The 16475-nt window shown below is 37.8% G+C and overlaps 1 protein-coding gene across 4 annotated transcripts in view; it reads left to right on the top strand.

The window, feature by feature from the left end:
* The window catches only part of LOC129268263 (DENN domain-containing protein 2B-like), a 52764-nt gene that overhangs the window by 32298 nt on the left and 3991 nt on the right, over nt 1-16475 (top strand). For 2 of the 4 annotated variants that reach the window (XM_064104721.1, XM_054905833.2), the window contains 8 exons: nt 1219-1380; nt 5731-5901; nt 9192-9311; nt 10226-10332; nt 11465-11642; nt 12047-12206; nt 13455-13697; nt 15131-15244. In XM_064104721.1, coding sequence (XP_063960791.1) covers nt 1219-1380; nt 5731-5901; nt 9192-9311; nt 10226-10332; nt 11465-11642; nt 12047-12206; nt 13455-13697; nt 15131-15244 — 1255 coding nt within the window. Of the gene's footprint in view, nt 1-1218; nt 1381-5730; nt 5902-9191; nt 9312-10225; nt 10333-11464; nt 11643-12046; nt 12207-13454; nt 13704-15130; nt 15245-16475 lie in introns of all 4 variants that reach the window. The other 2 variants (XM_064104720.1, XM_054905832.2) reach the window with 1 other exon arrangement.

Raw genomic sequence — 16475 nt, 5'->3', positions numbered from 1 at the left:
AGTTAACTCCTTGGATTTGAGAGCTGAGAAGCTCTGTTTCTTAAGTCGATATCAGTGATGTCAAACTTCATTAAATGGTTGTCAAGGCCCCATAGCATAATGGTTTATGTATTGATCTTGGGGCTGGTTTTTATAATTTATCACACACAATGCAAACAACTTTATGAATCGATTCCATAATCATTTGCTAAGCTTTTTTTAAGGGGCTATTTTCTAGTATAAGACATGGATATTCTGCAATTTGATTGACCAATGACAATTTTTGTCTCGCCTGCATAGCAGAGTGAGACCATAGGCGCCGCTTTTCTGACAGCGGCGGATTCAACATTGAAATCTTAACCTAAGGTTCAGTTTTCAAATGACATCAAAAGTATATGGATCTAGTTTATGAAACATTGGCATAAGAGTAATCAAGTATCATTGAACATCCTATGCAAGTTTCAGGCTACATGACAAGGTCAAAGATCATTTAAGGTCAATGAACTTTGTTGAATTGTTGAATAGCCATCATAACTTTGATAGTTAATGGATATCATGAAATATGGACATAGGGGTAATCAAGTATCACTGATCATCTTATAGTCTTAGGTCACATGATCAAGGTCAAATGTCATTTAGGGTCAATGAACGTAGTATTATATTATTGTATGAATGGTGTTTTTTTGTGAATAATTATTTTATAGTTGTTCTCAAAGTCAGCACTGCTGCTACATTGAATCGCGTAATGCAGGCAAGACTGCCAGAGGCACTCCACTTGTTAAGCTTTATGTTACAGAGTAATTTTCTAATATAAGATAAGGAAATTATGCAATTTGATTGACCAATAACAAATTTTAAAGAATATTTATAGATCTTTTGATTAACAATGTTTTTAAAATGGTGGCACGATATTTGCTCTGGCGACAATTGCTATGGGCTTTATTATGTCTAAGATATAGGTTTAGGGTTAGGGTTGCAATAGATGTGAAATAAATGAATTTGAAATTTGAATTTGAATTTGAATAGGGTTTTATGTTAGGGTTAGGTTTAGGATAGGGTATAGTGTTAAATCCAGGGTTGAAGTTGGTCATTAAATTTGTGTGTAGAATTCATAGTGGAGCAACGGTCACCGGAGCAGTTTTCATGGAACCGTTCAAACAGAGATGTAAGTCAGATTTCAGACCCTGACAACTTCTCACCTTTGGCCTTTACACGCTTTAGATTTTTTTTCTTTTTCAGGTGAGTGACAGTCAAACAGACAAACTGCGAGCTATCCCAGAGTTCTGCTTCCCCGATGCCTTCAAGTGGGCGCCCGTTGAACAGTACAACAGCGAGAGCTTCTGCTTCGTACTCACAAGCTCAGATGGATCGAGACTCTACGGTTACAACAGAAGAATACTGGTAGGTCCATCACCTTCCTGCTCAATCATTCTCTCTAGATTCCTGAGATTGAAATATATTGCGGTCAGGGACCAATACAAAGTTGGATTGAAGTTTTCAGGCTAATTGATTCAGATTCCAATCGTATTCGATTTGGACTTTTGATTCAATTTGGATTGCTCCCTGATCACAATGTATTAGATTAACGTTCAGTCTACAGAATTCATATGAGTTGGCATGAAAGTTGTTAAATGTGCATGGGAAATCACTTCAGCGGGGTGAACTGGCCCAATCAGTGTGTGCTTCCTCATTTACAATGTGTATATATATATAGCTTTTCTTACAATATACCATTTGAGATAACTAAGTCTGTTCTTTGGTCTAACAGATAATTGTGAAATAAGCTCTAGCGTTCCTTACAAATTCACAAAATCATAACATGTTCCAATTTGTTAACATTGACATCACAAAGCCTCTATTTGCATGCTGTGTGTGACTATTAGAATGCCACTATTTATGATTTCCCAATCCTGCTGTACATCCTCCCCAGCTGTTAACGAAGTTGGGGTACAACTCGGGGCTTCAGGCTTGGTAATACAAATAGCACATGTATGATCCACTGGTAATGTTCATTCAATGTAATTACATTCAGAGGCCCTTACTGACCACTACTGTTTGTTAATAGTAGCTTGATAAAAATGTTCTAAAAACTGTTTTAAATTGTCATCAAAATCATTTTTATATGGGGATTTATACAACAGCATGTAATGTTCTCAAATGTTTATAATGGTAATATTATAGCTAAAAAACAAAACAAGTAGAAGTAGTAGTAGAAGGAGAAGGAGAAGGAGAAGTAGTAGTAGTAGTAGTAGTAGTAGTAGTAGTAGTAGTAGTAGTAGTAGTAGTAGTAGTAGTAGTAGTAGTAGTAGTAGTAGTAGTAGTAGTAGAAGTAGATGGAATAATAGTAGTAGTAGTAGAATTGGTAGTAGAAGAAGTAGTAGTAGTAGTAGTAGTAGTAGTAGTAGTAGTAGTAAAAGTAGTAGAAGTATACGGATTAGTAGTAGTAGTAGTAGTAGTAGTAGTAGTAGTAGAAGTAGTACTTAGTAGTAGAAGGAGAAGAAGACGGAATAGTAGTAGTAGTAGTAGAAGTAGATGGAATAGTAGTAGTAGTAACTAGTAGAAGCAGTAGTAGTAGTAGTAGTAATAGCACCAGCAGCACTGCTCTAAATGAAAAAGAGTATTAACATTAAAATAAATCTTCTAATTTACTATGACCAAATACATATCTTTACAGACATAGCTAATGACATCATAAAAGATGAATTTTCTCAGATATTTTCTTGTGGGTAGCTTTGTAACAGTACTTCATACGTTGATAAGCAACCGTGCATATCCTGTATTGCTGCTTTACCATCAAAATCAATTATTTGAGGTTTCCAGATGATATTGGTTGAAGCAAGGAAATGTTTACAGAAGAAAACCAAATTCTGGTGAACCAAGACACCATTTCTGTGGCTGGGCATGGAAATGTTGGTGCTCTAGAGGCTCACGTAGAAAAAATATTTTGACCTAGATGTGTTTTGATATTTATGAAAGTATTGTGTCGTTTGACAATGAGATAATCAAATTAAAGTACAAATTTGTAATGCTAGTATCATGGTAGGATAGATGCAATATAGATTTTAACCTAAAAATCATGAATACGAAATGTTGCAATAATAAAAAAAACACTTTAAATAGCATAAATTATCAACTTTTTATGGAAATAACAAATTCCAGTAAGAAATTATTTGGAAATTATCAGTTTTAGAAATCAGTCTTGGTACAGATGCTATTAAATCTCACCAAACATTTTTCAAGATTCTGTGTTAAACAGTTCATACCCTATCACATTTTAAAAAGGAAATGTGCTGAGAAAAGGAGTCCCAATGACTACTTAATGGTGACTAGGCCCCTATGTCTGGATAATCTCAACCATCTTTAATGCCTTTGAAATCTACAATGTATTTGATTACGTGTACTGGAATGTGTTTGCTACAGATGAGTCAGAGTTTCACCATGAATCTGAAGATGCAGTTGAGTGTAATCATAACTTGTATGATTTGGGCCCTGCAGCATAATGCTATGTATTATTGGAGCAAGAAGCTAATTTTAAGTTTGATCAATCAGCCTTAGGGGATGTTGCAAGAAAATATTTGCGATCAATTGCAAATATTCTGTCACAATTTTACAACTGATAGATCAACGCTAGCTATAGCAAATCAGATTAAACTTCTTGTTTCTAGGAGCAGATTAGCAATCAATCACTAATTTGCATTGAACTGCAAGACATATGATTGATTTAGGGACCAAAAATAGACTTGCAATTGATCGCAAGTTTCTTGCAACACCCCATTAGAAATCTGCCCTATGATCAATTTGCTAGGCTGTGTGTTATAGGGTCCTGGAGGGTGTTTCATAAAGCTGTTCGTAAGACAAGAATGACTTTACGCACGACTGGTGATCTTTTCTTGTGCTATGTGATAGTATCCCTATGTAATTGAGTTATGACTTAAGAACATGTACCAGCCATGCGTAAAGTCGTTCATAATTTTACGAACAGCTTTTTGAAACAACCACCCGCCCTATGATCAATTGCTAGGCTGTATGTTATGGGGTCCAGGGGGCCGTTACATAAAGCTGTTTGTAAGTTAAGAGCAACTTTAAGAACGATTGGTGATCCTTTCTTATGCGCTAAACCATCGCCAATGAATATACCATTTTCCACAAGAAAGGATCACCAGTCGTTCTTAAAGACGCTCTTAACGTACGAACAGCTTTATGAAATACCCACCTGGATTTATTTTGTGTTGACTTCTTTATAGAAGGTCCTATGTAATGCAGCTTTTCAAGAAACTTGCAATCAATTGTAAATCAATTTTGATTGCGAAGTCAGAAGTCTGGAAATTAATTTCATATTGATACTGGATTGCAGGTCTGCTTTCAGTATTAAGACCATTTGCAAACCCTTATAAACTGATGTCAAGACATGCAGTTAAATCATTCTGAATTTAATACCTCGGTATATTAAACACCGCCAGTGTTCTGAAGTTATATCCATACATATTTTAGTTATATCCATATTTTTTCCCCATTTTTAGGCAGAATATTCCCCAAGGGAAGAAAAAAAAATATGTAAATACAAGAATACTCATACCCGCCTACACAAAATTCTTTAAAAGCTACATAATGGATTAAATTCTGAAAGAAATACTGCCTTTTTGGTTCTCGGCTAATTTTACAATATGTGGAATAAGTATGTTAGAAAACAGGTGAAGCTTAACCGGAGTAACGAAGGAGTCAATTTGGTGAAGGGAACGTGATCCAGTCACAGACGGAGAGATTCGTATCCAAATAGCTCTTATTCCTGATCTTGCTTAATTCCGCTGAATTGTCATTTTCATTTTGCATTGGACTAGTTTACCAGGAAATAACAGCTTTTTGAAAAGTCTAGAAAGATGTTGCCTCTTACATTGACTTGAGTTTGGAATTGGCAGGTGCTGGTTTTAAGGAAATGATTTTTCATATTCTTGTATTTTTAATTTTTGGGATTCGCTGTTGATATCTTGAGATTGTTATCTTTCCTTGTAAAGTTCGTCTGTCTAGTTCATTTAAAAATGGAATATTATATCACTGTTGCATGTCAGAATTTAAGTGCTGATTTTGTGACATAATTAGGGATGTTCTGTAGTTTTCCTGTCATTTCATGTTCATTTTGTGGAATTTTAAATTGGTGGAGTAATCATTGTTACCAAATGTTCATCACTATCATCCATATTTTCATAATACTTATTTCTTCAACTTCTTCTTGTCCTTCTGTTCACCATCATCCCCTTCCTCCTCTTCGTCATTGCCATCACCAACACTGCCCTCATCATAATCCTTCTCCTCTTTCTCTTCTTCCTCCTCCACCTCATCATCATTGACAGCATCATCATAATCGCTCTTCTTCTCTTCCCTTGCCTTGCATCTTCCTACCCTCGCAATCTCCCTTTTTTCAGTAGATTATGATGAAGATGATGATAATGACATTGATGATGATCATCATCTCCACTAATATCACGTGCATCATCAATATTGTCATCTTCATCAATATCATCATCTACATCGTCATCATTATCCATCATCATCATCATCATCATCACCATCATCATCATCCTCATCATCATCATCATTATCATCCATCATCCCTCTTCTCTTCACTGTTATCATTATCATCAATATTTCCATCCTCATCATCGCTTTCCTCTCACATTATAAGATTTTAAAGCTATTACGGAAGTCATATCCAACAGATCACTGACTCTGCCCCCCTTTCTTTTCTTCTTCCAGCCTCCAGGCAAGGGTCCCAGGTTACCGGAGGTGGTGTGCGTGATGAGCCCCATCGGATGCTATCCCATCTACAACCAGCTCCTTGATGAGATCGAGATCAGGAGGAAACATTCCATGGCAGCCGTTGACAACTTGCTCAAGCTCTCACAAGACTGCCCTTTCCCAAGACCGGTTAGTGGACATGAACAATTCCATGGACTGTTTGGCTATTGTTATAAGCTACTGATGAGCATTGGTTTTGTGAAACACACTCCTGGGGGGTGTTTCACAAATATTTTTTTGACTTGCGAGTTGCAATTCCAAATTAGGTGCGGTATAAAAGAAATCACCCCATTGGTCACACCATGCTAAGAGGATGCATATCTAAGCACCTTCAGATTTATCATTACCCCATTCATCTAATTCAATCTATCATTCCCGCACACAATGTATGTTCATACTCCACTCCCTGGGGAGTATTCCAGCTAGTCGCCATTGAGGCGCATGCAATCCTGGACAAACTACAATGGCTTTCATATCCTACCAGTACCCTTCTAACACCTGGGTGGAGAGGGACAAATTGTGGATTGACGCCTTGCCAAATGATGCTACCCCATGGTGGGATTCAAACACACGGCCCTCTGATTACAAGGCAAGAGTCAGAACCGCTATAACACATGTAGTGAAGTAAACTCATTACAATCTAACGTAATGCATGAGTTAATAACTGTTAAATGAGAAAAGTGCACGCTTTTAGCAAAGGACATGAAATCATTCTTTGTTTGTGGTTTTGTACCCCCCTACTGGTTCTAACATCTTTGTGAATCAAGGACTTTTAGCTTGGAGGCAAGCGTTCTGAAAAGCGACAGCCTGTTAAATGAGCAAGGCGCTCTCACTCATTCTTTGCACATGTTGTGACACAAAGTGGCATCAGACGAGTTGAGGTTTGACAGGAAGTCTGCCAGGGATAACGGAATGTCAGATAAGGGAAGGGAGAGGGGGAAGGGTAGGGTAGGAGGGAGAATGAATTGAAGGTCAAGTAGATGCCTGGAGACTGAAACTGAAAGTGGATGATATCACCAAGGCTACTCAGTATTGCACATGTTGTGTCATGAAGATGATCTAATTTGATCCATTGTGTATTTGGTAAAGCGCCTATTCCTTATACCTCAGCCACATGTGCTCTACGGCAGCCATACGGCGAGTCGAGAACACCCGTTTTAACATCTTTTTTGTAATAGCTACATATAAGTGGTTTGAATAAAAATGAATAAACGGCTGTTTTCGATTTGCCATACTGCCGCCGTAGAGCAAATTATGACCGATGTATTATGGGTACAAAGTGCTTCACAACATGATTGGATGAACAATACCTCAGCCACATTTGCTCTACGGCAGTCATACGGCGAATTGAAAACAGCCGTTTTAACATTTTTTTTGTAAAAGCTACATATAAGTGGTTTGAATAAACGGCTGTTTTCGACTCGCCATACTGCCGCCGTAGAGCAAATTATGACTGATGTATTATGGGTACAAAGTGCTTCACAACATGATTGGATGAACAAAGTGGCATCAGGGACTTGATCAGGAAGTTTAGCAATTGAAGATTTTCCTGATTCTGTGATTGATTGCATTGAATATTGTGTATGATCAATCGTAAAAATCAGCCCCAAGATCAATCACTAAGCTTTATGTAACAGGGCCCTGGTGGGTGTTTCATAAACATGCTCTTAGTTGCTAAGACAGCTACATAGAGATATACCATTTATCACAAGAAAGGGTCACCTGTCATCCATAAAGTCATTCATAATAATAATAATAATAGGCATTTATATAGCGCCATCTATCTAGAAATATTCTATTCCGAGGCACGTTGTTGTTATTATTATTATTACCCCGGCTTTAGCTCGAGCTGCCTGTCAGCGCTCATGCATTCAAGGAATTAATCCTGCCGGGTATCCATTCACCTCACCTGGGTCGAGTGTAGCACAATGTGGATAAATTTCTTGCTGAAGGAAATTACACCATGGCTGGGATTCGAACCCACGACCCTCTGTTTCAAAGTCAGAAAACTTATCCACTGGGCCACAACGCTCCACAGTTCATAACTTACTGTAGAAATAGCTTTATGAAACACCCACTGGAACATTCAGAACAGCATATAGGGGAAGGGCTAGTTGGGACCGGATTAAAGCAAGGTAGTGATGACATTGAAAGAGTACAGTAGGTGATGTCAGCAAGATTGTACAGTGTAGCGCATATTATGTCAGGATTCATGGTGCCAGCAGAAAGTTCAGGGTCATTGAAAATCTGCTCAGGGTATCGCGATCGTGAGTACGGGGGAAGGGGGCTTGTAGGGGGCAGAGGAATTGATCATAGATTGGGAGCAAAGACTTCTGAAGTTGTTAATGGATGATGTAATCGAGGTCACTTGGTCTTGCACATGTTGTGTCACGTGTTACTATATGAACGAGATGCATGGCATCTGAAAAGTAGAGGCTAAAGAGGATATATCTGTAAAGGGGGCGGGGACAAAGATGGTGAATCAGAATTTTTGGCTTGATTCAAGACTAGCAGAGGCTAATTTCTGACGGAAGATACTGTACCATCAGTGAGGTTCCTCAGAAAATGCCATTTTTGTCTCGCCTGCATAGCAGAGTGAGACTATAGGCGCCACTTTTCCGACGGCGGCGGCGTCAACACCAAATCTTATTACGCAAAGGTTAAGTTTTTGAAATGACAGCATAATTTAGAAAGTATATATGGACCTAGTTCATGACAATTGGCCATAAGGTTAATCAAGTATTACTGAACATCCTGCTTGAGTTTCAGGTCACATGACCAAGGTCAAAGGTCATTTAGGGTCAATGAACTTAGACCATGTTGGGGGAATCAAGAGTTGGTCACCTTCAGTTTTCTCAGCATAGCGAAGCTGTTGTCAAACTCATTGAGGGTGTGTTCAATGTCGGTTTAAACAGCAACATGGATCATGATTGAAAACGTGATTACAAAAACTTTGATATAATGAGAAACAAAGGGTGTGTTCAATGTCCTCTATTCCCAGTCATAAAAGTAAACGTCTTTCAAATCATGATTCGGAGGAAAATTTAAATGTCGAAAAAGATGCTTTTGGAAATGCAATCAGTTCTAATTTTATGCTCTTGAGCATCGCAAATGCGACATTGAACACAATTGAGTTTTGAAACGTTTTTAAATATGCTCTCGCAGTGGAAGCCTACACAAACAGGTGCCAGAACTGATCTTTCTTGCGATGTGTCAAACGAAAGCGGGAAATTTAAAGACGATCAACATATAAACGACTTTATATTTTTGACACTGAACAGAGCACCGCTGATCGTGTTTGTGTTCGGTGATTTCTAATTGAGTTTTCAATCATGATTTTGTTTAAATTTGATTATCGACATTGAACACACCCTTTATCACAAACTTGATTATTTCTTTTGTTTATTTCCTGTATCTAGGGAAGCCACGTAAAGGTATCAACTCCGCCCAATAATAACAACTGGAAGAAGCTCCACAGCAGTCAGCTAGATCCCAAGCCTCTCATACTCCAGAGACCTCAAGATCAAAGATTAGAGCACGTAAGTTAAAGGGGAAACCCACCCAAATAAAAACTTGTTTTTATAGAAAGAAGAAAAGTCCTACAAGTTGATAAGTGAAAGTTCAAACAATATCGGACAAACAATAAGAAATTTATGAATTTTTAAAAGTTGTAAATATTGGTATTCTTTAAACCCATTGAAACTTCAAATTGGCCGCATATGTGATGTCAAAGTGATGTAAGGCAAGGACTACTCTTCCATGCACTCCAATACATAAAAGGGTAAAATGCCATTTTTCCCCAAAAGTCTTATTTCAAATTATACTTTTCTTTGATGAGGTCATAAAATAATATTCTACCTGGGTTATATTTAGATAAGCGGTACTGCCCCAGGGGAATGGGTACTTAGGAGAAAACTACTAAGTACATGGCCTATTGGAAAATTGTCCTTGCCTCTTGTCATAATTTACTTACCCAGTTGCCAATTTGAAATCTACATAGTCTTATTGATCTCAATTTTAAAGCAGCTATAACTATCTTATTGCTTGTCCGATTTCTTTCAAACTTTCACCATTCTGTTTAATTGATTTTTCTCCTTCCCAGCACAACATTTTATGGCCAAGGCTGGGTCAGGTTAAACAGGATATTGATAGTCATGTGCTATTAGTGATATACATGTAAATCAAATTGTGTGACCAGCTGCTAAGCTGTCGGATAAGATTAACTGTCATTCTTTTTTTTATTCTGAGCTTCTTCCAATATGTTTGTTTTAGATGTTTCTATTCTACTTTTTATAAATCTAACCATTTTATATTACTTAATCATATTTGTAGATGTTTAAACAAGAAAGAACTCTGAATTTGCATTGGGACTGTAACATACAAGATGATAACATTTTCTCAGCACAAATGAATTTAATCCATTATCCATTTTTTTTTCTCATTTGTAAAACAGGTTGACTTTGATACGTTGTTTAATTGTTTGAGTGTGAACAGGATAGTACAAATCTTTGCTTCATTACTCCTAGAGAGGAGAGTTATCATGTGCTCAGGGAAATTAAGGTGAGTGATTCCAATTCCATCTAAATGTCACTAATTTCAACCAATTCCATATCAATTTCAATAATTTCAACCAATTTTATATCAGTTTCAAATATTTTGACCAAGCCCATATCATTACAATTATTTCAACCAATACTATATCAATTTCAATTTCAATTACCTTGACCAGTCTCATGTCAATTTCAATCATTTCAACCAATCCTATTTTAATTTCAGTTACTTCAACCAATCCCATTTCAATTATTTCACCCAATCCTATTTCGATTTCAATTACTTCGACGGATAATATGTAAATTTTAATTATTTAAATCAATCCCATTTCAATTACCTTGACCAATCTCATGTCAATTTCAAGCATTTCAACCAATCCTATTTCAATTTCAATTACTTCAACCAATCCCATTTCAATTATTTCACCCAATCCTATTTCGAATCCAATTACTTCGACGAATAATATGTAAATTTCAATTATTTAAACCAATCCCATATCAATTTCAATTACCTTGACCAATCTCATGTCAATTTCAATCATTTCAACCAATCCTATTTCAATTTCAATTACTTCAACCAATCCCATTTCACCCGATCCTATTTCGATTTCAATTTCAATTACTTTGACCGATAATATGTCAATTTCAATTATTTAAACCAATCCCATATCAATTTTAATTATTTCAACCAATCCCAAATAAATGAGTTTAATTTCTATTATTTCAATCAGTTCCATATTAATTGCAATTTCAGTTATTTGAACCAATCCTTAATTAAGTTTAATTATTTCAACTAATGTTTTAATGCTGAAATTGGAAGATATGCAATGAAAAGAGACTGAGTGTGATACCTGCTAAAGAGAATTTCATTAAGATACCCGATTTCTCACTACATGTGATCTTGTCATCAGGGGTCTAATGGATAAAAAAATTGCCATAAAAACTCTGGCAAACAAAATTATGTTATTGGCAATAACACATTGAAAAACTGGCAAAAAAAAAATGCCAGAGTTTTTCTTTTCTGCAACAAGTCCCAGGTTTTATGAATGATTTTTCTTTCCAAATATGTTGCCAGGCACTGCCCGAATAGATTATAAACTCTTCATGAAACAATGTTTTTGTGCTGTTCTGAATATTTACAGTAAGCTTTCAAGATGTTCTCAGGCATTAGTGGGTCTCCTGTATCCATTCTCATGGCAACACGTCTACGTACCGGTCCTACCAGAGAAGCTGATCGACATGTGCTGTTCACCGACACCTTACATCATGGGAATGCTCTCACTGTGTATACCGAGGCTGGAAGAGATGCCCCTTGAAGAGGTGGGTTGATGGTGGTGTTGGTATTGGTGCTGGTGGTGGTGTTAGTGGTTGTGGTGCATGGTGTTGGATATTATATGCAAAAAGGGGCAAAAATGTCAATTTGATTTGAAAATAATGATGAAGATGGTGATCGATGATGATGATGATGATGAAGATCGATGATGATGATGATTATAATGAAGATGATAAAGCTGATGATGAACATGATGGTGATGATGGTGATGATGATGATGGTGATGGTAGTGATGATGTTGATGATGGTGATGGTGGTGGTGATGGTGATGTTGATGGTGGTATTGATGATGGTGATGATGATGATAATGATGAGTATGGAGATCATTGGTGACGATGTTGATGTTGAAAGTGATAAAAAATGTTCATAATAAACTCTTTCCCTTTCGCAGGTCCTGGTCGTTGATCTCGATGCTAGGGATTTCTACACCGTGGTCGGTGATGAGGAAACTATTCTGCCAAAGAAACTGTCATTAGCCCTCGAGAGGGCGCTGAAGGTTTGCAGTATGAGCAGCTGGGAGGGAGCCGACACCGATGATGAATTATCAGAAGGTACATACATTTTTTTTTTCTCTGAATAACAATCAAGTCAGAACAATATATGAACAAAAAGTGTTTAGAAATCAAATAAGTTTAAAACAAATGTGCAAGAAAATTTGATTAACAGAAGTATACATGTATATTTTCAGGTATTAATGTAATATTAATATTTGTATGTCATGTGAAGTCAACATTTTTATTAGGGTTAGGATTATTGGGAGTATAGATATTGCTTACTTTGATGACCTAAAGCATTTAACCTAGGTTACTTGTGTTTTAAATGCAATCTCTGTTTCATTAATACTTCTTCATTTATTAAAATTATTTTTACAAAAATTTGAAATATAGCAATGGTTTATTTCAGAAAAGTTATTCATTATATTCTTTGTTTGATTTTTGTCTCACCTGCATAGCAGAATGAGACTAAAGGCGTCGCTTTTCCGACGGCGGCGGCGGCGTCAACACCAAATCTTAACCCATGGTTAAGTTTTTGAAAGGACAACATAACTTAGAAAGTAAATGGACCTAGTTCATGAAACTTGGCCATAAGGTTAATCAAGTATTACTGAACATCCTGCCTGAGTTTCATGTCACATGACCAAGGTCAAATGTCATTTAGGGTCAATGAACTTAGACCATGTTGGGGAATCAACATCAAAATCTTAACCTAAGGTTAAGTTTTTGAAATGTCATCATAACTTATAAAAACTTGGACATAAGGTTAATCAAGTATCACTGAACATCCTGCATGAGTTTCACGTCACATGACCAAGGTCAAAGGTCATTTAGGGTCAATGAACTTTGGCCGAATTGGGGGTATCTGTTGAATTACCATCATAACTTTGAAAGTTTATGGATCTGATTCATGAAACTTTAACATAATAGTAGTCAAGTGTCACTGAACATCCTGTGCGAGTTTTAGGTCACATAATTAAGGTCATGTAAGGTCAATGAACTTTGGCCATGTTGGGGGTATTTGTTGAATTACCATCATATCTCTGTAAGTGTATTGGTCTTGTTCACAAAACGTGTACATACAGTAAGAGTAACCAAGTATCACTGAACATCTTGTGCAAGTTATAGTAGTTTTCAAAGTCAGCAATGCTGCTATATTGAATCGCGTGATGCAGGTGAGACCGCCAGAGGCATTCCACTGGTAAGGAATTGCTTTTGCATTATTTCGTTTATACTTCACCTCTAATCGAACCTGAGCATTAGTTATCTCATTTCTGAAATAAATGTTATGTCCTTTATGTTTAGACCATGAATCGAAAAGCAGAGCCATCTCCGAGGCTTTCATCCGGTTCTTTGTAGAGACTGTCGGTCACTACTCCAACCACTTCACCCAACAGTACGACGGCTCGCAGAAGTTTGACCGGGAGAGTTTCGTCAAGGCGATCTCGTCGAAGAGCGTGAGGAATTTCCTGGAGGTCTTCAGCGAGACGCAGATGTTCTCTCTCTTCATTCAGGAGAAGGAGGCGGAGAGCGAGGGCATCTCGCAAGGTAAAGGTGTGAATCATTGTTCCTTTTTCTTACAATAGTTACCCCTCCCTTCTCCCCTCCCTCGTCCCTTCCTCACCCTCATGAAATATCGTGGGGGGGGGGAGGTCCTCTCACTCTCTTTATCCAAGAGAAGGAGTCGGAGAGCGAGGACATCTCCCGAGATTAAGGTTTGAATCATTGTTCCTTGTTCTTATGGTAGTTACCCCTCCCTTCTCCCCTCTCCCTTCCCCACCCTCAAGAAATATCATGGGGAGGAGGTCCTCTCACTCTCTTTATCCAAGAGAAGGAGTCGGAGAGCGAGGACATCTCCCGAGATTAAGGTTTGAATCATTGTTCCTTGTTCTTATAATAGTTACCCCTCCTTTCTCCCCTCCTCTTGTCTCTTCCCCACCCTCATGAAATATCTTGAGGGGGGATCCAGTCACTCTCTTTATCCAAGAGAAGGAGTCGGAGAGTGAGGGCATCTCGCAAGGTAAAGGTGTGAATCATTGTTCCTTGTTCTCATAATAGTTACCCCTTCCCACCCTTATGAAATATCCGGCAGGGGGGGCCTATCACTCTCTTCATCCAAGAGAAGGAGTCGGAGAGTGAGGGCATCTCCCAAGGTCTAGGTATGAATCATTGTTCCTTGTTCTTCTAATAGTTACCCCTCCCCTTCACCCTCACCTCCCTTCCCCACCCTCATGAAATATCTAGACGGGGGGGGGGGGGGATCCAGTCACTCTCTTTATCCAAGAGAAGGAGTCGGAGAGTGAGGGCATCTCCCAAGGTCTATGTATGAATCATTGTTCCTTGTTCTTCTAATGGTTACCCCTCCCCTCTCCCTTCCCAACCCATATGAAATATCTAGAGGGGGATCCAGTCACTCTCTTTATCCAAGAGAAGGAGTCGGAGAGTGAGGGCATCTCCCAAGGTAAAGGCGTGAATCATTGTTCCTTGTTCTCATAATAGTTACCCCTTCCCACCCTTATGAAATATCCGGCAGGGGGGGGGCCTATCACTCTCTTCATCCAAGAGAAGGAGTCGGAGAGTGAGGGCATCTCGCAAGGTAATGGTGTGAGTCAAAGTTCCTTGTTCTCGTAATATTAACCCCTCCCCCACTCCTCCTCCTCACCATCCTACCCCCCCTCCTCTTACCCCCCACCCATCCAAAAGCCGGCTCGCCCTCCTTGATTTGCATCTTACATTGACCCCCACCCCCTGTCCTTTACCTTTCAAACCTTACCTTTCAAATTGTGCCAACCTGATTAAATAAAACCGGAAATAAAAGAAATAAAGTATGTGAAAAAATGAATTAAAAATTCGCAATAGAATGCTGAGCAATGGTACTTCAGGTACTAGGTATGTTTGATATAGCACAATTTTGATACCCTTACACATGTATGATACCTATGCTAATACATATATATCTTTTGTTTTGTTGTATTATTTAGGGCTGTTTGAGAGGAGAGTAAGAGAATTCGAGAATGAGTCGAAGAGCAACTCAAAGAACATTGGTGCCAAGATGAAGAAATTCGGAAAGGCTGTCAAAGAAATCAAAGATTCAGGTACGAAAAGTAATAAATTTTGGTCATTTACTTCTTTATTTTTTCCATGCCTCCCATCCATTCTGAATTTGGAGAAAAAAAATCTTTTTTTTCTAATGTGATTATTATTATTTTTTTTTTTTTGAGCAAAATTATTTTCAATCAGAATGGTTTTGGAGGTCTGGGGTGAATTTCATGAAAAGTTTTTTCAGTGATTTTCACCAACTAATTTACTCTCAACCAATCAGATGCTAGGATTACCAGTAGCTTATAACAATAGTCAGTTTAAATCACTGGCTCTCTGTTTCATGAAATGCTCCCATGGTACTGTAAGAGTCATGTGCGTCAGACAGGATAGGATTAGCCACGTCTGTTGTTCATGTTAGCAGTGCTTCAAAAGCTCTGATCATTGCCCCAACCCGTCACCAAGACCTATTTCTGTTCCACTGAGTCATAACCTGTGCCTGGAGAGATTCAGGCCTAGACTTGGCATGCGAACAAAGTTTTTACTGGTGGCAACTAACATTTAAAGGGACATATTCTCCATTGTACTCCGTAAGCATTAAGTATAAGAAAATTAAAAGGGAGGGAGATTTGTATTTTTGGTTTTTAATAGACTTTGTAGAAAAATATGGGCAATGTCGGGTTTGGGTTACTATAGCATTCTAGAAAGTAGTCAATCTGAAAACTTAATTTAAGGGGAGATAATACCCGCAGAGCTGCAAAGTCTAACTGATTGTCAGGGAAATTCCCTGAAAAATTGACCAAGTTTAGAGTAAGAACTGCAGATTATCAAGATCTCTCTGATTCATAAATTGATTTTATCCATTGGATTGTCTGAAAATTGTGAACGATCTCCCTAGTTTCTCAGTAAGGTACTCCCTGAAAGGTGAATCTTATCAGTTAGCAGCTCTGCAACTGTTAAAATATATTTATTCATTTTTTTTCCTGTTGAGTGAGCACAATAGCTGATTATCATTTCACCATGACAAAGGTTGGTGTTGCACATTGCAGTAGTGTAAACTATGAATTATTTCCCAGGCATGTAGGAATAGAAGTTTGTGTTTAGGTTATCATATATGCACAGATAAAAATGTCTCCATAATATTAGCTTTGGTTTTGGCACTTGCGCTGTGTTAGAATTTGCCAGTTTATGTCACACGCCAACACAACCTCTCCAAAAACGACGAAAAGTATATCATTTGTCTGTGGTATTAACAAGTATACTTAATAGCTCTTCATGTAGTTAGAC

The sequence above is a fragment of the Lytechinus pictus genome, chromosome 9 (assembly GCF_037042905.1).
Source record: "Lytechinus pictus isolate F3 Inbred chromosome 9, Lp3.0, whole genome shotgun sequence".
Taxonomy (NCBI): Eukaryota; Metazoa; Echinodermata; class Echinoidea; order Temnopleuroida; family Toxopneustidae; genus Lytechinus; species Lytechinus pictus.
This window is presented reverse-complemented; position numbering and strand designations above follow the sequence as displayed.